The sequence below is a fragment of the Hylobates moloch genome, unplaced genomic scaffold (genome assembly GCF_009828535.3).
Source record: "Hylobates moloch isolate HMO894 unplaced genomic scaffold, HMol_V3 SCAFFOLD_12, whole genome shotgun sequence".
NCBI lineage: Eukaryota > Metazoa > Chordata > Mammalia > Primates > Hylobatidae > Hylobates > Hylobates moloch.
This window is the reverse complement of record NW_026652287.1, coordinates 37,181,336-37,207,411: the sequence shown is the minus strand read 5'-3', so window position 1 is coordinate 37,207,411 and position 26,076 is coordinate 37,181,336. Positions and strand designations below refer to the sequence as shown.

At 43.9% G+C, this 26,076-nt stretch overlaps 1 protein-coding gene across 17 annotated transcripts in view; it reads right to left on the bottom strand.

Moving 5' to 3' along the window:
• The window catches only part of CARD8 (caspase recruitment domain family member 8), a 57,359-nt gene that overhangs the window by 14,744 nt on the left and 16,539 nt on the right, over nucleotides 1–26,076 (bottom strand). For 7 of the 17 annotated variants that reach the window (XM_032169298.2, XM_032169299.2, XM_032169300.2 and 4 more), the window contains 8 exons: nucleotides 24,645–24,746; nucleotides 22,177–22,326; nucleotides 17,861–18,001; nucleotides 15,790–15,830; nucleotides 14,997–15,147; nucleotides 14,118–14,347; nucleotides 13,779–14,041; nucleotides 3,144–3,269 (listed from right to left, as the gene is read on the bottom strand). In XM_032169298.2, coding sequence (XP_032025189.1) covers nucleotides 3,144–3,269; nucleotides 13,779–14,041; nucleotides 14,118–14,347; nucleotides 14,997–15,147; nucleotides 15,790–15,830; nucleotides 17,861–18,001; nucleotides 22,177–22,326; nucleotides 24,645–24,703 — 1,161 coding nt within the window. In that variant the 5' untranslated portion in view covers nucleotides 24,704–24,746. The other 10 variants (XM_058425152.1, XM_058425153.1, XM_058425154.1 and 7 more) reach the window with 7 other exon arrangements.

Sequence of the window (26,076 nt, the reverse complement as noted above, 5' to 3'; positions counted from 1 at the left end):
TTCCCATGCTGTGGTTTTCAGCTCCATCAGGTCATTTAATATCTTCTCTGCACTGTTTAGTCTAGTTAGCCATTCGTCTAATCTTTTTTCAAGGTTTTCCTTTGAACATTCTCCTTTAGCTTGGAGATGTTTGTTATTACCGACTTTCTGAAGCCTACTTCTGTCAACTCGTCAAAGTCATTCTCTGTCCAGCTTTGTTCCATTGCTGGTGAGGAGCTGCAATCCTTTGGAGGAGAAGGAGTGCTCTGGTTTTTAGAATTTTCAACTTTTGTGGTCTGGTTTCTCCCCATCTTTGTGGTTTTATCTACCTTTGATCTTTGATGTTGGTGACCTACAGATGAGGTTTTGGTGTGGATGTCCTTTTTGTTGATGTTGATGCTATTCCTTTCTGTTTTGTCAGTTTTCCTTCTAACAGTCAGGTCCCTCAGCTGCAGATCTGTTGGAGTTTGCTGGCAGTCCACTCCATACCCTGTTTGCCTAGGTATCACCAGCGGAGGCTGCAGAACAGCAAATATTTCAGAAAAGCAAATATTGCTGCCTGATCCTTCCTCTGGAAGCTTCATCTCAGAGAGGCACCCAGCTGTATGAGGTGTCAGTCGGCCCCTACTGGGAGGTGTCTCCAAGTTAGGCTACAAGGGGGTCAGGGACCACTTGAGTAGACAGAGCTCAAAACACCATGCTGGTAGAACCACTGCTCTCTTCAGAGCTGTCAGACAGGGACATTTAAGTCTGCAGAAGTTTGTGCCGCCTTTTGTCCTGCTATGCCCTGCCACCAGAGGTGGCAGGCACTTGGGTGTCATTGAGCTGCAATGGGCTCCACCCACTTCGAGCTTACCGGCTGCTTTGTTTACCTACTCAAGCCTCAGCAATGGTGGATGCCCCTCCTCCAGCCAGGCTTGCAGCCTCGTAGTTTGATCTTGGACTAGCAGGGAGCAAGGCTCCATGGGCATGGGACCTGTTGAACCAGGTGCAGGATATAATCTCCTGGGGTGCCATTTGCTAAGACTGTTGGAAAAACGCAGTGTTTAGGTGGCAGTGTCCCAATTTTCCTGGTACAGTCTGTCACGGCTTCCCTTGGCTAGGAAAGGGAAATCCCCCAACCCCTTGCACTTCCCGGGTGAGGCAATGCCCTGCGCTGCTTCGGCTTGCCCTCCGTGGGCTGCACCCACTTTCCAACCAGTCCCAATGAGATGAACCAGGTACCTTGGTTAGAAATGCAGAAATCACCCATCTTCTGCATCAATCACACTGGGAGCTGCAGACCGGAGCTATTCCTATTTGGCCATCTTGCAATGAACCGGAAAATAGTAATTTAAAAATTCTAAGACATGAAGTCCTTGTTTCTCCTTTTTTTTTTTTTTTTTGATATGGAGTCTCACTCTGTCACCCAGGCTGAAGTGCAGTGGCTCGTTCTCAGCTCACTGCAACCTCTGCCTCCCAGGTTCAAGTGATTCTCCTGCTTCAGCCACCTGAGTAGCTGGGACTACAGGCACGTGCCACCACACCCAACTAATTTTTTGTATTTTTAGTAGAGACAGGGCTTCACCATGTTAGCCAGGATGGTCTCAATCTCCTGACCTCATGATCTGTCTGTCTCAGCCTCCCAAAGTGCTGGGATTATGGGTATGAGCCACGGCTCCTGGCCTCGGTTCTCTATCTTTTTAAAACGAAGATGACTCTAAGGAGATTTTACCTTGCTCAAGATTATCACCTCATATTACAATTGCCATTTCTTTGTTTGTTTATTTTTGTTTTTGAGACAGAGTCTTGCTCTGTCGCCCAGGCTGGAGTGCAGTGGTGTGATCTCGGTTCACTACAACCTTTACCTCACAGGTTCAAGTGATTCTCCTGCCCAGCGTCCTGAGTAGCTGGGACTACAGTTGCACGCCACCAATCCCAGCTAATTTTTGTATTTTTAGCAGAGATGAGGTTTCACCATGTTGGCCAGGCTGGTCTCGAACTCCTGACTTCAAGTGATCTGTCCACCTTGGCTTCCCGAAGTACTGGGATTACAGGCCTAAGCAACCGTGCCCAGCCTTACGATGACCATTTCTTATGCCATGCTTACTATGTTGTATTTTTTTTTGTAAGGAACTCCCTGTATTTTATTTATCTCCATACCAGCAATGTTTATGCAAGGTCCTGCAACAACCAAGAATGTATCTTGCCTGAAGGACAACTGAGCTTCCAGGAACTGTCTGGCTGTTGTTAACAGAGATAGAAAATCATTTAGGTAGATAGTTAGGGTGAAGAGATTCCCCAGCAAAAAAATTTCCTTCTAACAAGAAGTAGCTCAGAAATTGCTCCCTTTCTACCCTCAGGCAGTTCAAATAAATCACTTCTCTCCTAACAAAGAGCAGCCTGGAACATAAGGCTATAAAACATAGATAAGCTCTGGGCACAGTGGCTCACACCTGTAATCTCCAGTAAAAATACAAAAATGTAATACATAATATAAGATATCATATTTCTTTTACTTTTTTAATTTTATGTTTTTGTTTTTGAGATGGGGTCCGACTCTGTTGCCCAGGGTGGAGTGCAGTGGCATGATCTCAGCTCACTGCAATCTCCAGCTCCCGGGTTCAAGTGATTCTCCTGCCTCAGCCTCCTGAGTAGCTGGGATTACAGGTGCACGCCACCACGCCCGGCTCATTTTTTGTGTATTTTTTAGTAGAGAAGGGGTTTCACCATGTTGGTCAGGCTGGTCTCAAACTCTTGACTCACGATCTGCCTGCCTCAGCCTCCCAAAGTGCTGGGATTACAGGTGTGAGCTACTGAGCCCAGCCAAGATATTATATTTCTTCATTCAAACACCTTAAAAAATACTCGTTAAGTGACTTAGCTAGACAAGATGTCAGGCCTGCAGGGAACCATAACAGAGAAGTGGAAACTTCAATTCAGATAACTAAATGTACAGTTTAAGTCACAATATAAGTGCCCCAAATGCTAAAATGTTACCACTGCTTGTGTTAAGGTCTTAGAAATATGTAATTTGGTTAAGACTGTTTTCCTGTATTTTCAATTTTTAAAAACTTTGTATTTGTGATTAATGAAAAAAAATGCATTTTGCTAAAATTCTTCTATTTGTTTCAAAAGTACAAAATATTCTGAAATCTGCTGTGTTAGATTTGAATTCTACCAACCGTGGGTATTATTTCCAGATGAGCAGAATTAGACACAATATAACGGGCACCAAAGTTCAGGGGTTCCACTGGAGGTGATGTCTGTAGACGCACACCACAGAAGCGATCTTCCTCATCATCTATCATCTGAGGAAGAAGGGGGAGAAACATTAGAAAGCACACAAAAAAGGAAATAAGCACAAACAGTGGCATAAAAAGTTTTCTATATACTGTATTAAGTAGCACGTAGGATATGATTCAGTTGATGCAAAGATTGAGATGATAGGGCCGGGCACGGTGGCTCATGGCTGTAATCCCAGCACTTTGGGAGGCCGAGACAGGTGGGTCACCTAAGGTCAGGAGTTCGAGACCAGCCTGGCCAACATGGTGAAGCCCCATCTCTTCTAAAAATACAAAAATGAGCTGGGCGTGGTGACGCACGTCTGTAATCCCAACTACTTGGGAGGCTGAGGTAGGAGAATTGCTTCGACCCAGGAGGCAGAGGTTGCAGTGAGCCGAGATCTCGCCACAGCACTCCAGCCTGGGTGACAGAGTGAGACTGCATTTCAAAAAAAAAAATTGAGATGATTGATAGATAGATTATATTTTTAATTAATAAAATATGCAAATAATTTATTGCTCCATAATTTTCACAGTGGACACACCCATGTAGCCAAGACCCAGAAGGACACACAGAGATAAATAGACAGACAGATGGTAGAGTGATAAACTAGATAGATAGATGTAAATATGCCTCTATGCAAAAAAGATATATTATTAACATTTTGCTGACGGACATCTCAGAGCCAAAGGATTTCTTGTGAATGGTAAACTTATCATAAATTATTGTATAGTTTGATTTCATTTTTACACTGTGAAGAGTTTGGCCAGGGGACTTATAAAACCCAAGGACAAAGAGGCTTTGTTTTGGTGCCTCTGCTGAGGACTGGTAGCTTGGCTGTGTCTGTGAACAAGTTTATGATGGGCGAGAGTACAGATGTTACTTCTCTCCATCACAGGGTTGCTGTTAGATGCTCGGCCACCTGAGTACCGGTGAGCAGATACAGAAGAATGAAGTCCCCTCTGAGAGAACCAGCAGCCGGAACAGAAAGTGAGACCTCAGAAATATCTGAGCAGCCACCAAAGACATAGAATGGAATTCAATCAATAAGAAAACCTTTCAGAAGACTCACGTGCAACTCAGTAGAGACTTTATGGAATTAACGAACAAGAATTTAAACTAAAAGCAATGACAGTAGGTGGTATTATTAGTCCAGCTGTTAGACACCCTTGGGGTAATGACTGGGAGAGGGTTCAAGGGGGCCTCAGGGAAGCTGGTGATGTTCTGTATCTTGCTCTGGGTGCTGGATACATGGGCGTGTCCACTGTGAAAATTATGGAGCAATATATTATGTGCATATTATATTAATTTAAAAATATCAATGATATCGATGAAGAAAGGATGGGCAAAGCTGAAACCTAAACTGGGCCTGGAAGATCAAATAAAAGAAAAAAATTCAAGTCGCATTGAGGAAAGGGATGAATTCATGATGAGAATTAAGCAGAGAAAGGATGTGGAGACCTATCTGGGAGGCATCACACATATGCCTATAAAGAGAACCAACTCCAGAAGGATAAAAAGAAACTGACAGAGGAAAGACATGATGTATCATGCCATCTCTATGAATGATTATTTTAAATGAACAGATATATTCAATGTAAATTATAACAACAGACTGGAAGTATAAGAACCAAACACATCAGTATAACATTGGCAGGTTTATCATTATGGACCAATTTCTGCAGAGGTTGAGAGACATACTGCTGTACTTATTTTCAAAGAATGGAACAGCATTCTTTATTTTTTAGAGTTCTTACTATCCACACATATATTTTTCCTATAGCATGAACATTCCATGTAATATCATACGTTGTCATGTTTTTCACTATTTCTTCACTGATGCATCCCCATCCCCTAAAATAGTACCTGGAATATACAAGGCACACAATAAATATTTGTTGAATAGATGTATTAGTCCATTCATATGCTGCTATAAAGGACTGCCCAAGAACGAGTAATTCATAAATGAACGAAGTTGAATTGACTCACAGTTCCACATGGCTGGGGAGGCCTCACAATCATGATAGACTGCAAAGGAGGAGCAAAGTCATGTCTTACATGGCGGCAGGCAAGAGAGAGCCTGTGCAGGAAACTCCCCTTAATAAAACCATCAGATCTCATGAGACTTACTTGCTATCAAGAGAACAACACAGGAGAAACCTGTCCCATGATTCAATCACCTCCCACAACATGTGGGGATTATGGGAGCTACAATTCAAAATGAGATTTGGGTGGGGACACAGCATTATAATAAAGGAAGTATGAAAAATCAGGGTGTTATGACATCCCCAAAGGAACACAGTAATTCTCTACCAATGGATCCTAACCAAAATGAAATTTTCAAAGTGCCAGATAAATAATTCAAAAGATTGAGCTTAAAGAATCTCAGTAAGAGATGCAAGATAAATCTGGAAACTAATACAAAAAAAAGTCTGAAAATTAATTCAGGATGTGAACTACAGATTTACCAATGAGACAGATACCTTAAAAAAATTAACATCTAGAGGGAGTTTCCAAGATGGCCAAATAGGAACAGCTCCAGTCTGCAGCTCCCAGCCTGAGCAATGCAGAAGACAGCTGATTTCTGCATTTCCAACTAAGGTACCGGGTTCCTCTCACTGGGGCTTGTCAGACAGTGGGTGCAGCCCACAGAGCAGGGCAGGGCATTGCCTCACGCGGGAAGCGCAAGAGGTCAGGCAATTCCCTTTCCTAGCAAAGGGAAGCCGTGGCAGACGGTACCTGGAAAATCAGGACACTCCCACCCTAATACTGTGCTTTTCCAACAGCCTTAGCAAATGGCACACCAGGAGATAATACCCCACGCCTGGCTCGGAAGGTCCCACGCCCATGGAGCCTCACTCACTGCTGGCACAGCAGTCTGAGATCGAACTGCAAGGTGGCAGCAAGGCTGGGGGAGGGGCATCCACCATTGCTCAGGCTTGAGTAGGTAAACAAAGTGGCCTACAAGCTTGAACTGGGTGGAGCCCACCGCAGTTCAAGGAGGCCTGACTGCCTCTGTAGATTCCACCTCTGGGGGCAGGACATAGCTGAACAAAAGGCAGCAGAAACTTCTGCAGAGTTAAACGTCCCTGTCTGACAGCTTTGAAGAGAGTAGTGCTTCTCCCAGCATGGTGCTTGAGATCTGAGAACAGACAGACTACCGCCTCAAGTGGGTCCCTGACCCCTGAGTAGCCTAACTCGGAGACATCTCCCAGTAGAGGCTGACTGACACATCATACAGCCAGGTGCCCCTCTGAGATGAAGCTTCCAGAGGAAGGATCAGGCAGCAACATTTGCCGTTCTGCAATATTTGCTGTTCTGCAGCCTCCGCTGGTGATACCCAGGCAAACAGGGTCTGAAGTGGACCTCCAGCAAACTCCAACAGACCTGCAGCTAAGGGTCCTGACTGTTAGAAGAAAAACTAACAGAAAGGACATCCACACCAAAACCCCATCTGTACGTCACCATCATCAAAGACCAAACGTAGATAAAACCACAAACATGGGGAGAAACCAGAGCAGAAAAGGTGAAAATTCTAAAAATCAGAGAGCCTCTTCTCCAAAGGAATGTAGCTCCTCACCAGCAATGGAACAAACCTGCACGGAGAATGACTTTGACAAGTTGAGAGAAGAAGGCTTCAGACAATCGGTAATAACAAACTTCTCTGAGCTAAAGAAGGATGTTCGAACCCATTGCAAAAAAGGTAAAAACCTTGAAAAAAGATTAGACAAATGGCTAACTACAATAAACAGTGTAGAGAAGTCCTTAAATGATCTGATGGAGCTGAAAACCATGGAACGAGAACTATGTGATGTGTACACAAGCTGATCTGATCAAGTGGAAGAAAGGGTATCAGTGAATGAAGATCAAATTAATGAAATGAAGCAAGAAGAGAAGTTCAGAGAAAAAATAGTAAAAAGAAACGAACAAAGCCTCCAAGAAATATGGGACTATGTGAAAAGACCAAATCTACGTCTGATTGGTGTACCTGAAAGTGACAGGGAGAATGGAACCAAGTTGGAAAACACTCTTCAGGATATTATCCAGGAGGACTTCCCCAACCTAGCAAGGCAGGCCAACTTTCAAATTCAGGAAATACAGAGAATGCCACAAAGATACTCCTCGAGAAGAGCAACCCCAAGACACATAATTGTCAGATTTGCCAAAGTTGAAATGAAGGAAAAAATGTTAAGGGCAGCCAGAAAGAAAGGTCGGGTTACCCACAAAGGGAAGCCCATCAGACTAACAGCAGATCTCTCGGCAGAAACCCTACAAGCCAGAAGAGAGTGGGGGCCAAAATTCAGCATTCTTAAAGAAAAGAATTTTCAACCCAGAATTTCATATCCAGCCAAACTAAACTTCATAAGTGAAGAAGAAATAAAATCCCTTACAGACAAGCAAATGTTGAGAGATTTTGTCACCACCAGGCCTGCCTTACAAGAGCTCCTGAAGGAAGCACTAAACATGGAAAGGAACAACCAGTACCAGCCACTGCAAAAACATGCCAAATTGTAAAGACCATCGATGTTAGGAAGAAACTGCATCAACTAAATAACCAGCTAACATCATAGTGACAGGATCAAATTCACACATAACAATATTAACTTTAAATGTAAATGGGCTAAATGCCTCAATTAAAGACCCATCAGTGTGCTGTATTCAGGAGACCCATCTCACATGCAGAGGCACACATAAGCTCAAAATAAAGGGATGGAGGAAGATCTACCAAGCAAATGGAAAACAAAAAAAAGCAGGGGTTGCAATCCCAGCCTCTGATAAAACAGACTTTAAACCAACAAAGATCAAAAGAGACAAAGAAGGCCATGACATAATGTTAAAGGGATCAATTCAACAAGAAGAGCTAACTATCCTAAATATATATGCACCCAATACAGGAGCACCTAGATTCATAAAGCAAGTCCTTAGAGACCTACAAAGAGACTTAGACTCCCACACAATAATAATGGGAGACTTTAACACCCCACTGTCAACATTAGACAGATCAACGAGACAGAAGGTTAACAAGGATATCCAGTACTTGAACTCAGCTCCGCACCAAGCAGACCTAACAGACATCTTCAGAACTCTCCACCCCAAATCAACAGAATGTACATTCTTCTCAGCACCACATCACACTTATTCCAAAATTGACCACATAGTTGGAAGTAAAGCACTCCTCAGCAAAGGTAAAAGAACAGAAATTATAACAAACTGTCTCTCAGACCACAGGGCAATCAAACTAGAACTCAGGATTAAGAAATTCACTCAAAACCGCAAAACTACATGGAAACTGAACAACCTGCTCCTGAATGACTACTGGGTAAATAACGAAATGAAGGCAGAAATAAAGACGTTCTTTGAAACCAATGAGAACAAAGACACAACGTACCAGAATCTCTGGGACACATTTAAAGCAGTGTGTAGAGGGAAATTTACAGCACAAAATGCCCACAAGAGAAAGCAGGAAAGATCTAAAATTGACACACTAACATCACAATTAAAAGAACTAGAGAAGCAAGAGAAAACAAATTCAAAAGCTAGCAGAAGGCAAGAAATAACTAAGATCAGAGCAGAACTGAAGGCGATACAGACACAAAAAAGAAAGCCCTTCAAAAAATCAATGAATCCAGGAGCTGGTTTTTTGAAAAGATCAACAAAATTGATAGATCGCTAGCAGGACTAATAAAAAAGAAAAGAGAGAAAAATCAAATAGATGCAATAAAAAATGATAAAGAGGATATCACCACCAATCCCACAGAAATACAAACTACAATCAGAGAATACTACAAACACCTCTACACAAATAAACTAGAAAATCTAGAAGAAATGGATAAATTCCTGGACACATACACACTCCCAAGACTAAACCAGGAAGAATTTGAATCCCAGAATAGACCAATAACAGGTTCTGAAATTGAGGCAATAATTAATAACCTACCAACCTAAAAATGTCCAGAATCAGATTCACAGCCAAATTCTACCAGAGGTACAAAAAGGAGCTGGTACCAGTCCTTCTGAAACTACTCCAATCAATAGAAAAAGAGGGAATCCTCCCTAATTCATTTTATGAGGCCAACATCATCCTGATACCAAAGCCTGGCAGAGTCACAACAAAAAAAGAGAATTTTAGACCAATATCCCTGATGAACATCGATGCAAAAATCCTCAATAAAATACCGGCAAACCGAATCCAGCAGCACATCAAAAAGCTTATCCACCAAGATCAAGTTGGCTTCATCCCTGGGATGCAAGGCTGGCTCAACATATGCAAGTCAATAAACCTAATCCATCACATAAACAGAACCAAAGACAAAAACCACATGATTATCTCAATAGATGCAGAAAAGGCCTTCAACAAAATTCAACAGCACTTCATGCTAAAAACTCTAAGTAAACGAGGTATTGATGGGACATATTTAAAAATAATAAGAGCTATATATGACAAACCCACAGCCAATATCATACTGAATGGGCAAAAACTGGAAGCATTCCCTTTGAAAACTGGCACAAGAGAGGGATGCCCTCTCTCACCACGCCTATTCAACATAGTGTTGGAAGTTCTGGCCAGGGCAGTGAGGCAAGAGAAAGAAATATAGGGTATTCAATTAGGAAAAGAGGAAGTCAAATTGTCCCTGTTTGCAGATGACGTGATTGTATATTTAGAAAACCCCACTGTCTCAGCCCAAAATCTCCTTAAGCTGATAAGCAACTTCAGCAAAGTCTCAGGATACAAAATCAATGTGCAAAAATCACAGAGCATTCCTCCACACCAATAACAGACAAACAGAGAGCCAAATCATGAGTGAACTCCCATTCACAATTGCTTCAAAGAGAATAAAATACCTAGGAATCCAACTTGCAATGGATGTGAAGGACCTCTTCACGGAGAACTACAATCCATTGCTCAACGAAATAAAAGAGGACACAAACAAATGGAAGAACATTCCATGCTCATGGATAGGAAGAATCAATATTGTGAAAATGGCCATACAGCCCAAGGTAATTTATAGATTCAATGCCACCCCCATCAAACTACCAAAGACTTTCTTGGCCGGGCGCGGTGGCTCACGCCTGTAATCCCAGCACTTTGGAAGGCCGAGGCGGGCGGATCACGAGGTCAGGAGATCGAGACCATCCTGGCTAACACAGTGAAACCCTGTCTCTACTAAAAATACAAAAAAATTAGCCGGGCGCGGTGGCGGGCGCCTGTAGTCCCAGCTATTCGGGAGGCTGAGGCAGGAGAATGGTGTGAACCCGGGAGGCGGAGCTTGCAGTGAGCAGACATCGAGCCACTGCACTCGAGCCTGGGCGACAGAGCCAGACTCCATCTCCAAAAAAAAAAAAAAAAAAAAAAAAAAAAAAAAAAAAAAAAAAAGACTTTCTTCATAGAATTGGAAAAAAATACTTTAAAGTTCATATGGAACCAAAAAAGAACCCACATTGCCAAGACAATCCTAAGCCAAAAGAACAAAGCTGGAGGCATCACACTACCTGAGTTCAAACTATACTACAAGGCTACAGTAACCAAAACAGCATGGTACTAGTACCAAAACAGATATATAGACCAATGGAACAGAACAGAGGCCTCAGAAATAACACCACACATCTACAACCATCTGATCTTTGACAAACGTGACAAAAACAAGAAATGAAGAAAGGATTCCCTATTTAATAAATGGTGGAAAACTGGCTAGCCATATGTAGAAAGCTGAAACTGGATCCCTTCCTTACACCTTATACAAAAATTAATTCAAGATGGATTAAAGACTTAAATGTTAGATCTAAAACCATAAAAACCCTAGAAGAAAACCTAGGCAATACCATTCAGGCCATAGGCATGGGCAAAGTCTTCATGACTAAAACACCAAAAGCAATGGCAGCAAAAGCCAAAATTGACAAATGGGATCTAATTAAACTAAAGAGCTTCTGCACAGCAAAAGAAACTACCATCAGCGTGAACAGGCAACCTACAGAATGGGAGACAATTTTTGCAACCTACTCATCTGACAAAGGGCTAATATCCAGAATCTGCAAAGAACTCCAACAAATTTACAAGGAAAAAATCAAACAACCACATCAAAAAGTGGGCAAAGGATATGAACAGACACTTCTCAAAAGAAGACATTTATGCAGCCAACAGACACATGAAAAAATGCTCATCATCACTGGTCATCAGAGAAATGAAAATCAAAACCACAGTGAGATACCATCTCATGCCAGTTAGAATGGAGATCATTAAAGTAAGGAAACAACAGGTGCTGGAGAGGATGTGGAGAAACTGGAATGCCTTTACACTGTTGGTGGGACTCTAAGCTACTTCAACCATTGTGGAAGACAGTGTGGTGATTCCTCAAGGATCTAGAACTAGAAATACCATTTGACCCAGCCATCCCATTACTGGGATGAATTATAAATCATGCTGCTATAAAGACACATGCACACATATGTTTATTGCGGCACTATTCACAGTAGCAAAGACTTGGAACCAATCCAAATGTCCATCAGTGATAGACTGGATTAAGAAAATGTGGCACATATACACCATGGAATACTACGCAGCCATAAAAAAGGATGAGTTCATGTCCTTTGTACAGACATGGATGAAGCTGGAAACCATCATTCTGAGCAAACTATGGCAAGCACAGAAAACCAAACACTGTATGTTCTCACCCATAGGTGGGAATTGAACAATGAGAACACTTGGACACAGGGTGGGGAACATCACACACTGGGGCCTGTCGTGGGGTGGAGGGATGGGGGAGGGATAGCATTAAGAGATATACCTAATGTAAATGACAAGTTAACCGGTGCAGCACACCAACATGACACATGTATACATATGTAACAAACCTGCACATTGTGCACATGTACCCTAGAACTTAAAGTATAATAATAATGAAAAAATTAACATCTAGAAATGAAAGATTCATTGAAAAAATTACAAAATACAGTGAAAAGCTTTAATCATAGACTAGACCAAGCAGAGGAGAGAACCTGAAGACAAGTCTTTTTAATTAACCCAGTCAGACTAAAATAAAATAATAAATAAAAAAGAATTATAGGACTACATAAAGCAATGAAACTTATGAATCATTGGTGTTTCCAAGGGAGAAGAAAAAGCAAAAAATTGAGAATCTAAGAAAATAACTGGCAAAAATTTTCCTAGCCTAGCAAGATATTTAAAGATCTGAATACAGGAGGCCCAAATGATCACCAGCAAAATACACTGCAACATGAACTTCAGCATGATATGGAGTCTTCAGACTGTCGAACGCCAAGTGAAGGGAAATTCTGAAAATCAGCAAGAGAAAACCATCTAGTCACCTAAAAAGGAAACTCCATTAGATTAACAGTAGACTTCTCAGCAGGAACCTTACGAGCCAGAAGAGAATGGACTTCTATTTTCAAACTGCTTTAAAAAACACTGCCAACCACAGACACCACCACGCCGGGCTAATTTTTGTATTTTTAGTAGAGATGGGGGTTTCACCATGTTGGCCAGGCTGGTCTTGAACTCCTGATCTTAGGTGACCCTCCCTCCTCGGCCTCCCAAAGTGCTGGGATTACAGGCGAGAGCTATCGCACACAGCCAGTTTTCTCTTGTATTTAAAGTACCCAGAGTTACCATCTTAAATACAGCCAGGCAAGCGCCTGCCTCTTGTTATTGGGATGCAAAGGTGTTAGGTGCCAGGACAGTAAAGTTTAATGAAATCTTCCTGGCATAATCTTCGCACCAAGGCTGGAGGCACAGAAGCAGCATTTTATTCAGAAACACAGCAGCTATGAAGCTGCAGAAAGCAGAACATCTGCTTCATCCCTAACCTAAGAGGGTGTGGGACCATCAGCCTTTTGTAAATGCACTAGAGGGAGATGCCACTGAATGGAAGGAGTTACCCCAGAGATGTGAGTGAGTGTGAGAGTGTCATTCAGATATTATCCAGCTAAAACTTGGTGAGAGAGGCCGGGCCCAGTGGCTCATGCCTGTAAACTCAGCATTTTGGTAGGCCGAGGCAGGAGGATCACTTAAGGTCAGGAGTTCAAGACCAGCCTGGTCAAAACAGCGAAACCCATCCCGACTTAAAATACAAAAAAATTAGCTGGGCGTCATCATGTGTGCCTGTAATCCCAGCTACTCAGGAGGCTGAGACAGGAGAATCCCTTGAACCCAGGAGGCGGAGGGTGTAGTGAGCTGAGATTGTGCCACTGTACTGCAGCGTGGGTGACAGAGCAAGACCCTGTCTCAGAAATAAAATAAAATAAAATGTGGTGAGAGAATCTCTGCATATTATTTCTTCTGCCTATCTCCTCCTTGAGAGCCAGAAAAGGAAGGTCCCTTCTCAGTAGTCCTGAATTTCTACGGGGATTGTTGCATGCGGCTCAACATTCAGCACCTACAGACGACCCTCGGGGAGAGTGATCCATGCTGCTCTCCATGAAAACTGTGCCTTGCCCTTTCTGTTCCATTGGAGGAGCCAAAGGGATAACCTGGAAATACAATTGTCATCTTCTCTGGTCTCCTAAATCACGCAGCTTACCTTCGTTAGCAAGGCGTCACTGGGGACAAGGTACAAGTGGAACTTAACATCTTCGGGGTGGGGGTGATAATAGATCAACGTGTTGGAGGTGATGGGGATGGAGAGGCGGGTCCCGCTGGCGATCCGCAGCAGGATGCCCATCAGAGAGAAGCTGGGCTTTTCCAGGACAGCATAGAAAGGCTCCACCCGGGCTGGATGCTCCAGGACCATCCCTTCATTCTTAAAATGGGCAACGAGGAACCAGGAGACGTCCACCTCACCTGCTGCAGGAGAACCACAACAGCAGTGAGACAGCATGCACCCCAGCGGCCCCTACAGCCTCCGCTCACCCCACAATACCTTGGAGGGAGATGAAGTGGGGGAGGTGGATTTCAGCGACAGCCTCCTCTGGCTCTGCAGTGATGTCAAACAAGGGGCCGCCCACCAGCCACTGTTCATGGTGCTGCAGGTCCAGGGCCAGGTGCTGATTCCAGGAACCAAACGCAATCGTCAACGTGACCGCATCCCTTACCAGGAAGCCGAGGCCGGTGACCGACCACAGATACCAGCCAGCAGTGGGGAACCGAACGCTGAAAGGAGCCAGAGCGATGTCATGACGGGAGAACCCCAGGAACTGGATTGAAGCAGCGATGTGCAGACGGAGGTGGGATTTGAAGTGAGACAAGGTTCAAGACCCATCTGCGACTTTCACTACATTAGAAAACACTGAGGAGTTCATTAACCTCTCTGGGCCCCAATTTATCTCATTCTATATATGTCGAAATTAAAATACCAATTTCACAGTGCATGAAATAAACATTATTGATGAAATTTTAGCTATCATAAGTGATGGAGCTGATACACTTCCTTTTATATCTGTATTTCTTTTATTTATTTATTTTGAGACAAAGTCTTGCTCTGTCACCTAGGCTGCAGTGCAGTGGCAAGATCTCATCTCACTGCAACCTCTGCCTCCTGGGTTCAAGCGATTCTCCTTTCTCAGCCTCCCGATTAGCTGGGACTACAGGCGTGTGCCACCAGGCCTGGCTAATTTTTGTATTTTTAGTAGAGACAGGGTTTTGTCATGTTGGCCAGGCTGGTCTCGAACTCCCGACCTTGTGATCCGCCCTCCTCCGCCTCCCAAAGTACCGAGATTACAGGCCTGAGCCACCACACCTGGCCTACACACTTCCTTTATATCAGAGCGGTTTTCAAATCATTAGCATCTTCCATTCTCACCTGTATGTGTTTGTGCTCTTATCAATCAACTCAACATCCACATTTCCTTCAGGCCCCAGAAACTGATGATTTTTATAATCTTGTTCGATCTCAAAACAGACTTTAGAAGCATAAGAGGAAACAATTTGATTCTCTTCTGAGCAAATGTCTCCTGAAAAGAAAATATTAGACATGTAAGAGGTAAAGGGTTGGAAGAGGCATGGCCTGAAGGACTCCTGGAGGCTGAATTGCACAGGTGCTGTTGGGATACAGATATCGAATGAGAGCCGAGAGGGACCAGAATATGCAGTTTTGCTTCTTTGAATCCAGACAAAGAAAGGCACAAGAATGTTCTTTGTCATGACTAAACGTATACCCCAAATTCCATAGGGCTTTCTGGGAAACCAGGCTGGACAGCTTTGGTGGGAGGCACCATTTGCTGAGGACTGGAACCAATGCACCTACATTTCTACTGGTCCGAAATAGCAGAAGACACCTTCTGCTGGTGAGGAAAGTCCAGGTCAGAAAAGTATTGAACTCCAAAGCTGCAGAGGCGAAAGAGCGTGCATCCTTCCTAGTCCCTGCTGCTGTCCCCAGCCACCAGGACCACGCACTGACTCCCCTGAGCATTTCCATGCCCCAGCGGTGAGAAGCTTACATGTCCCCATTTAAACTGCACAGTGTGCTGTGGCTAAGGTAAGGGAAAGCACTCCTGATCTGCACAAAAGACTCTAAATGGTCTTCTCCACATAAAACCACAGAACATTTCCATCAATCCACACGCCCTTCACTCCTCTCCCTATTAGCCCATTACCTGAATCTTGTCCCTCTGAAGATTCCTGCTCTTCTGATACGCTGGAGGTTGGGATCCCCATGTTACAAAAAGATGAAAAATATCACGAATCAGTTGACGAAGATGAAGACGATGTTATTGAAAACTAGAGCTGCACTGTTCCATAGAGTAGCCGCTACCCGGATGTGCTATTTAAATTTGTATGAATTAAACTTAGGTAAACTTTACTTTCTCAGTTGCACTATCCATATTTCAAGTGCTCAACACCTACATGTCATTCACAGCTATAACACTGTGTAGCAGAGAACGGAACACTCCCGTCATTGGGTGGTTTTTAAAGCTTCCCAGGTGTGGTCAAGTTTGGAATTACCTTGGAATATAAATGCACGCATTTTACGCATTGGTGAATTACTGCTCCAGTCTCTGATTCCAACATCGTATGATACCAATCGGAGCTCCTTAAACTGGGCGGATCTAGACTATCAAGAAACACAAGACATTTTGAATGAAGATATTTTTATCCACATTCATAAATAATAGAGATAACATGCTCCCTTGAGCCAAATGTGTCTTGACATCTCTCCCTCTTCACTTTGTATTATGCCCACGTTCAATGTGGACACAACCAGATTCTCTGGCTTAAATTGATTGCTCCGATTGGTATCATACGATGTTGGAATCAAAGACTGAAGCAGTAATTCACCAATGCGTAAAATGCATGCATTTATATTCCAAGGTAATTCCAAACTTGACCACACCTGGGAAGCTTTAAAAACCACCCAATACCAGGTCACAGCCCACATCAATTGAATCAGAAGCCTGGAGGTGGCACCAAAGCATCAGCGCTTTCAAAGCCTCACAGGTGATTCCAATATTAGCCAACATGGGCTCTATGACCAACAGCGAGAGCCAATGGTTCGTTAGGCTTCTGGAGAGAAAGCTGCCCTAAAACACGTGATACCTTCCGGAGGAAGGCAACCAACTCCATCAGATTCTCTGCCTTTGATCTATTCCTTGAGATGTCTGTGTATTTCAACATGAAAGAGACCAGCAGAGAAACTGACACATGGATTAGGTTTAAAAAGAACAGGTACCTGGAGAAGCGGGATGAAGAGAAAGGCTCTACAGCGCTTTTCTCAGAAGGATCCTGTGGGCAAGCCAAGCACAGAGAGACCCCTGGGCTGACATCCTAAGACTGGTTGCTGTCTGCAGCTACACATTTTGCTGTGGATTCGGGTAGCTACGGGCAAAGCAGCAGGAGTAAACATGCCATTTTATATTCTCTCTCCTGGTGCATGTGCATGCTGGAGTCTGCCTGCTGAGGAGGGGGTTTAGAAAGTGGGAGGAACCCAGCGCTGAACTGCAGACAGCGCATCCCAGATCATGAGAGCCGACGGTTCCATTTTCAGGGCTTTTGCAACCAAGTTGTTCAACACAACCATTAGTCTAAATTAAACGATACAAGCTAACATTTAAATAAATCATATTAAAAACAAAAGTAATACATATTAAAACATACCAATTTCCAGTCATTTTTCTACACTTTTCAGCAGTCTATGCCCTTGAGGTTATTTATGTCTCTGGTATCTGTGTGGTGAAAGTAGGATGACAGACTTCTGCGTGTGTTCTTTCAACTCCCTCATCAGGGGCTTCACGTTGGTAGTTTGAAATCTGCCACGATGGGGATATTCAACCCTTGGAAATTGGCATACCCTACAAATAGATGCATTCTCCCCTCCCTGGTGTTAAACCTCAGGACCCCACTGTGGCCTTCAGCCTCATCATCAGCCAGTTTCCTAGAGAATTAGGTTGGTTTTATGCATTGAGTAACAGCTTAACCAATAACCCACTGGTCTTTGATTGCATTGCTCATCGCCTTTTCGTGTACAGGTTCTCTAGACACCTCCATGGAAGAAAATGTCATTGCTTAAGGTTTGTTTCAAAAATTTCTGGATTCATTGCTAGCATTGCATAAGCTCATTCATTCTCCCCTGAGTTCGATGAAAAATACCCAAATTCCTCTAATTCTCATGTTCCTCTGTGATATTGAGATACAGCATCCAATAGTTTTCCAACGGAATAGTTTTCTTACCTGGGAATGTCCTCCCCAGATAGTTGACACTCAGGAACAGCATGGAACAATAATGGCTCTGCCTCTGCTTCATCATCTTCTTGGAAAAAATGTGAGATGTCATAACGGATCTCAGAAACACGGGGTAGCTCCCTGCATACCCTGGAAAACAAGAACAGAATTTTTACTATGAATATAAGGTAGGTGCCTGATGATAGCATAGGCTGTGCAGGAAGATTTTATGTTAATAGCCACAGACCCCATATTTTATCTTAGCGCCCATATTTTATCTTAGGGAAGTCATTCCTCAGGCCCCTACGACTCCATCTCACCTCTCAGACTCCCATGACCCTTTCTTATGTCTCATTATGTTAAACTTAACTGGGTCTCTGTTTCCCACTATATGCTGCTCTTTCCATCCTAGGAAGCAGACGTCAGTCAGTTCTCAACATCTAGCATTTGCCACAAACTTTGGTTTCATAATAGGTCAACAAGTATGTTGACCTATATAACCTTGCTAAGAATTTTAGGGAAAGGATGAGATTCCTAATTTGTAGTCTCCCTTCATCCATAATTGGTGCCCGAGAGAATAGGACCCTAAGATGATTGGGATTGCAGGGCATTAGTGAGATGGGGCCTGTGTTATAAGAACCCAGGCCGGGCGCGGTGGCTCACGCTTGTAATCCCAGCACTTTGGGAGGCCGAGGCGGGCGGATCACGAGGTCAGGAGATCGAGACCACGCTGAAACCCCGTCTCTACTAAAAATACAAAAAATTAGCCGGGCGTGGTGGCGGGCGCCTGTAGTCCCAGCTACTCGGAGAGGCTGAGGCAGGAGAATGGCGTGAACCCGGGAGGCAGAGCTTGCAGTGAGCCGAGATTGCGCCACTGCACTCCAGCCTGGGCGACAGAGCGAGACTCCGTCTCCAAAAAAAAAAAAAAAAAAAAGAACCCATGGAACAGTTATCTCCTCTTCTCCCTTCTGCCCGCAAATGGTGAGAGGGGTTGCATAAAGCACAAAAATGCTCACAGAAAAAGACAATTATGGATATTGTACACATTTTCTTTTCCCATCAAGGATCCTTATTCAGATATGGAACATGAGAGTCCTATGCTAGATCCTTTTCTCTTCTTCATTTTTGAAGGCTTGGCGCTGTCCTCCTATGGCTGGCAGGAATCAAGATCGAGGTTAGGAGTGATGGAGTGTCCTTTAGGCCAAGACATTCACTGGCCAATATGACAGCCACTAGCCACACATGCCTATTTACATTTTAGTTTTCAATTGTTAAATGTGAAAATCAGTTCCTCCTTTGAAGTAGCCATATTTCAAGTACTCAAAAGCCACACGTGGCTCTTGCCTGCCACCATGTAAGACATGCCTTTGCTCCTCCTTTGACTTTTGCCATGATGGTGAGGCCTCCGCAGCCATGTGAAACTAAAAGAATTTTTCTGGGGAATGGACATAGGCATGAGACGTCTGGCAACAAAATCTGCTTTGAAGAGGACCCCAGGGAACAGAGATGAGGTCTCAGGCTGGTCTTGAACTCCTGGCCCCAAGAAATCCTTTCACCTTGGCATCCCAAAGCACTGGGATTACAGTCATGAGCCACCACACCCAGCCTGAGCATTACTGTTTGACAGATATTCCCAAAGCACTTTCCACAAAAGGTTACAACAGTGAACACTTCCATCAGCTGAATATCCGTGAAAGCAATTGTTGAGAGATTTTGAAGTAAGTTCAAAACCAAACTGTAGAAAAAAAACCATTGATAAAAGAAAGCAAAAAAAGAAAGAAAGAAAATAACTGAGGAATTATTACTAAAGACAACTTTTGTCTAAAAAAAAAAAAGAACATTTGCTTGCAATGTAAAATCGGGTTTCGGCTGGAAAATTAAGCCTGTTAAAAACATCAACAACAAGAGCAAAAATCCTGAATATTTTTTCAGCAATTCTAATTAAAGTATGTATGTTAAAAAAAAGAAAAAGCCATGTGTGGCCAGTGGTTTTCACACTGGACAGCACAGACAGGGAACACTTCCATCCTGGGTGAGAACTCTATTGAACAGCATTGACTTTAGAACCTCTGCTGTGGTCCAGTTGACCAGAGGGTCCTGCCTTGGGGTATCTGGCATTGGTTTCATTTCTATTTTTATTTTTATTTTTTAAATTGAGACAGAGTCTGGCTCTGTTGCCCAGGATGGAGTGCAGTGGCATGATCTTAACTCATTGCAACCTCTGCCTCCCGGGTTCAAGCTATTCTCCTGCCTCATCGTCCCCAATAGCTGGGATTACAGGCACGCACCAGCACACCCGGTTAATTTTTTATATTTTTGGTAGAGACGGGGTTTCATCATGTTGGCCAGGCTGGTCTCCAACTTCTGACCTCAAGTGAACCACCCGCCTTGGCCTCCCAAAGTCCTGGGATTACATCTGTGAGCCACTGTGCCCAGTCTGGGATAGGTTTTATTAAACAAAGTAGTTCTTTGAGCTCTACCATCCATGGTCACCGGCGTGCAGCACTGCCTTTGAAATATCCCATGTTAAAAGGGTGCATGGACTAAGCAAGACTGAGGAATTCCTGTCCTCATTAGCAGTGCTTTTCAGCCTGTGAAATATCACCCTGAAATAAAATCTATACCTGAGTTAACAGCATTGTATCAACATCAGTTTCCTGGTATTAACAATGACTGTTTGTATTGGGTCATTCTGGTTTTTTTGTTTTTTGTTTTGTTTTGTTTTGTTTTGTTTTTGATGGAGTTTTGCTCTTGTTGCCCAGGCTAGAGTGCAATGGCGTGATCTTGGCTCACTGCAACCTCTGCCTCCCGAGTTCAAGCAATTATCCTGCCTCAGCCTCCTGAGTAGCTGGGATTATAGGCATGAGCCACCACACCCGCCTAATTTTGTATTTTTAGTAGAGACGGGGTTCCTCCATGTTGGTCAGGCTGGTTTCGAACTCCCGACATCAGGTGGTCCGCCCCCCTCGGCCTCCCAAAGTGCTGGGATTACAGGAGTGAGGCACCGTGCCTGGCCTGTATTGGGTCATTCTTGCATTGCCATAGACGACTATCTGAGACCAGGCAATTTACAAAGAAAAGAGGTTTAACTGGCTCATGGTGCTGCAGGATGTACATCATGGGACCAGCTTCTGCTTGGTTTCTGGGAGGCCTCAGGGATGTTTAACTCATGGTGGAAGGTGAAATGGGAACAGGCCTCTCACATGATGTCAGCAGGAGCAAGAGAGTGAGGGGGGAGGTGCCACACCTTTTAAACAACCAGATCTTGCAGGAACTCGGAGTGAGAAGCCACTTATCACCAAGGGGATGGTGCTAAACCATTTATGAGGGATATGCCCCCATGATCCAATCACCTCCCTCCTGGCTCCACTTCCAACACTGGGAATCACATTTCAGCATGAGATTTGGAAGGGACAAACATCCAAATCATATCGCTATTGTTACAGGAAGTATTATCGGCTGGGTGCAACGGCTCATGCCTGTAATCCCAGCACTTTGGGAGGCTGAGGCAGGTGGATCACTTGAGGTCAGGAGTTTGAGACCAGCCTGGCCAACATGGTGAAACCCTGTATCTACTAAAAATAAAAAAATTAGCCAGGTGTGGTGGCAGGCGCATGTAATTCCAGTTACTTGGGAGGCTGAGGCAAAAGAATCGCTTGAACCCCAGAAGCGGAGGTCGTAGTGAGCCAAGATCACGCCACTGCACTCCAGCCTGGGCGACAGAGCAAGACTTCGTCTCAAAAAACAAAAAGAAAAAAAGTATTATCATGAGGGAAGCTGGGTGAAGGCCATAGGGGAACTCTGCCCTTTTCTCCCAACTACTTTATCATTAATATTGTTATTATTTTTTTTGAGACGAAGCCTCACTCTGTCTCCCAGGCTGGAGTGCAGTTGTACGATCTCGGCTCACTGCAGCCTCCGCCTCCCACGTTTGAGTGATTCTCCTGCCTCAGCCTCCTGAGTAGCTGGGATTACAGGTGTGGGCCACTATGCCCGGCTAATTTTTGTATTTTTAGTAGAGATGGGGTTTCACCATGTAGGCCAGGCCGGTCTCAAACTTTTGACCTCAGGTGATCCATCTGCCCTCACCTCCCAGTGTGCTGCGATTACAGGTGTGAGCCACTGGGCTCAGACCTTTTTTTCCTACTTCTTATGAGATACAAACACTTTTGAAATAAAAACTTAAGATAACAAAGAAGAAAAGTAACATATATACTAATTTTATGCAAATAACCTACATGTCTTTGCTTCTTATGAATGTACATAAACCAGTGGAGTAAAATTCCAAATCTTTAGTTTTTTCCCAACAAACAGATGTCCCTTACGTATCATCTGTCACACAGGCCTCAGCCTGAGAAAAAACTCCAGTTTTTGTGTATTGCAGTTCCCGTATGCTATTGTCAACCAACACGTTCCATGGTCCTTGTATTCTTATGAGTTTGGATGCATCTACGTTCCTACTGGATCCGCGGTCCCTGGAAAAACACAAATGGAGTTGGAATGTGAGCATGTCAGAGGAGCTCGATGGTGGGACAATCTCCTCACTGTGATGTAGCGAAAGTAGCCCGATCCTTAGAGATATCCGTCCTTAGACATGCCCATCCATAGAGATGCCGTCCTTAGAGATACTATCCTTAGAGATGCCTTCTTAGAGACACCTACTTTGATGCCCATCCTATAATAAAATGCCATTCCTCCACATTTTTATTGAATTAACTGCATCGCTGTTACCACTTAGTAGACAATGATCTTATCTCAGGAGGCATGCTTCCTTTGATTCTCAATTCCCGGTTGTTCATCACAGTCTGTCACACTTGGCGACGCTCACTACTGGCTTTTGAAAGGATACTGTGTTTTTGTAAACTATAGGAGCATAAGAAGGGCCCCACTCTTCTATCCCTTGTTGGTCCTAAACAGGAGGGAATGTTAACCTGATGAAGTCGTTTGCACAACACTGGATGGACCAAACTTATCTGAAGGTAGGACCTCTTTATTTAGTGTGAGCATGTCAGGGATAATGGACACCAGAGAAATCTGCATTCACTGCCTTTCACAGACATCACTCAGCAGTGACAGATCTGTCAAAGTTGTTGCTTAACCTCTCTGAGTATCAGCTTTCTAACTTGTAAAATAAGCATACAGTACTCTCGTCACAAATCCTTGTGGTGATTAATCACAGAAGGCCAAAATTACTTAGCACAAGAGCTGGAAACACTGGTTTCCCAAAACAAACAATTCATCCTAGTCCGTGGTCTTTCATGCATGCCAGAGCATCTGTCTCAGTCATTTCAGACTGTTTTTTGTTGTTGTTGTTGTTGTTTTTTGATTCAAAGGTTCACTGTTGTCACCCAGGCTGGAGTGCAATAGCACGATCTTGGCTCACTACAACCTCCACCTCTTAGGTTCAAGTGATTCTCGTGCCTCAGCCTCCCGAGTAGCTAGGATTACAAGTGCCCGCCACCATGCCCGGCTAATTTTTGTATTTTTAGTAGAGATGGGGTTTCACCATGTTGGCCAGGCTGGTCTCGAACTCCTGACCTCAGGTGATCCACCTGCCTCCGCCTCCCAAAGTGCTGGGATTACAGGCGTGAGCCACTATGCCTGGCCAAGGTTGCTATTTTTAAAACCTATAGACTGAGAAGCTTGTAAACAATATAAATGTATTTGTCACAGCTCTGGATGCTGGAAAGTCCAGGATCAAGGTGCTGGTAGATCAGTGTCTGCTTCTGATTCATAGAGGGCAGATTTCTTGTTCTGTCCAAGCATGGGGAAAGAGAAAGGAGCTCTCCAGGGTCTCCTTCATGAGGGAACTAATTCCATTCATGAGGGCTCTACCTTTATCACCTGACACCTCTCAAAGGTGCCATCTCCTAATAACATCACATTGGAAGTCAGGATTTCAACAAACGAATATTGGAAGAACACAAACATTCATTCTGCAGCAGTGTCTGAATTGCATACGTAGAAATATTTGGTCAGATTAATTTGTTTTGAGTTCCAAGACAATGTAAAACAGTGCACTCATTTTCTACAAATGAGACATAAGCCTGGTGCTGATGAGGAAGGAGCCACTAAAACACACAGCGGGAGAGCTTAGTGAGTCAGGCTGCTTGGTTCTGCTCTGACCTGGGCGCCGTGCTATGGGATTGTCAAGAGCATGGTCAAGGCCATAGGCCCATGCATCAAGGAAAGAGCTGGAAGAACAGCCCCAGACTCACTTTTGCTCAGGTATGAAGTTGCCATGGTCAGAATCAGGGAAGGAGAGAGAGGTCTAAAAAGGTCAGAATCAGGGGAGGAGAGAGAAGGTCTAAAAAGTACACCTGGGCCAGGCGTGGTGGCTCACATCTGTAATCCCAGCACTTTGGGAGGCCGAGGCGGGCGGATCACCTGAGGTCGGGAGGTCCAGACCAGCCTGGTCAACATGATGAAACCCCGACTCTACTAAAAATACAAAAATTAGCCAGGTGTGGTGGTGCATGCCTGTAATCTCAGCTACTCGGGAGTCTGAGGCAGGAGAATCGCTTGAACCCAGGAGGTGGAAGTTGCAGTGAGCTGAGGTGGTACCAGCACACTCTGGCCTGGGCAACAGAACAAGAATCTGTGTCAAAAAAAAAAGTACACCTGGGTGCCCATGGGGGTTTTCCCTTCATTCATGCAGAGATTGGTGAATGAATAAAATGTGAGCAGAACCTTTCTTCTAGAAAACATCCATGGTCCTCTGTATCTCATGAACTATAATGAGACGCAGAAGAATCAGCCATCAGGAGCCCTCACAGAGCGCAAAGTCACTCACGGTCTCGGCAGCTCTTCCTCACTGCTGCGACTCTTTTCTGGACACTCCTTTTTTTCCATTTGTCAAACGTGGTATTTATGTCTTTACTGTATCTTTTTTACCCTGAAAAAATAAAAGGAGGTAGTATTTAGGTACTTGGGAAGAACCGTCAGATAAATCTTAGCTTCTGTGTCTCTAAAAGGTTGACAAAAGTGCTTATTGCTCATTCACAAGAGATGCATCAGTGGAATTGCTCCTAGTAGCGGTGGGTACTTAGGACAGAGGCCGAAACAGGAGAGTTGTAAAATAGAAACTTCCTTTTTTTTTTTGAAACGGAGTCTAGCTCTGTCACCCAGGCTGGAGTGCAATGGTGAGATCTCGGCTCACAGCAACTTCCACCTCCCGGGTTCAAGCAATTCTCCTGCCTCAGCCTCCTGAGTAGCTGAGATTACAGGCATGCGCCACCATACCCGGCTAATTTTTCTATTTTTAGTAGAGACAGGGTTTCTCCATGTTGGTCAGGCTGGTCTCAAACTCCCAACCTCAGGTGATCGGCCCATCTTGGCCTCCCAAAGTGCCGGACTGCAGGCATGAGCCACCATGCCCTGCCGGATTTTTCAAATTCTTTTATTTTTGATGTAGCCCTGGGTCTGCAAGTTAAGTCATGTAGAATAGTAACTTCTAGAGATTCCAACCTGACAGAGGCAAAAGTGTGATTATTTTCCTTGCCTTCCATTCTTCTCTCATACAACTCTAATGGTTTCTCTTGCCTAAATTGTCACCTTGATTTCTTTAAAATACTTGGGTTTAGGAACCGTTGACTAATCCATTACCTTCACTGGCTCTGCTATGACATTTTTTAAAGATTAGATTTTTAAAATAATGGTTTTACGGATATATAGTTCACAAACCATACAATTCACCCACATAAGTCTACAATTCAATATTGTATAGATAGTATAGTTACAAAGTTGTACAATCACCACCACAATCAGTTTTAGGACAGCATCATCGCCTCAAAAAGAAACTCATTAAGCGGCACTCCCCATTCCCCACGTGCACGCACACCCAGCCACAGGCACCCACGAATCCACCTTCTGTCTCCATAGGTTGACTCACTCTGGGCATTTGATTTAATAGGAGTTGTTATGGACTGAATGTACGTGTCCACCCTCAAGTTCATGTGTTGAAATCCTAACTCCAAATGTGATGATAGGAGGAGATGGGGCCTTCAGGAGGTGATGAGGTCATGAGGGTGGAATCTTCATCAATGGTCTCAATGCCCTTAGAAAAGAGACCCCAGAGACCTCCCTCCTGCTTTCTACCGTGGGAGAATGCAGCAAGAAGTCAGCCATCTACGAACAAGGAAGCAGGTCCTCTCCAGGCACTGAATGTACCAGTGCCTTGATCTTGGACTTCCCAGCCTCCAGAACTGTGAGAAATAAATCCTGTT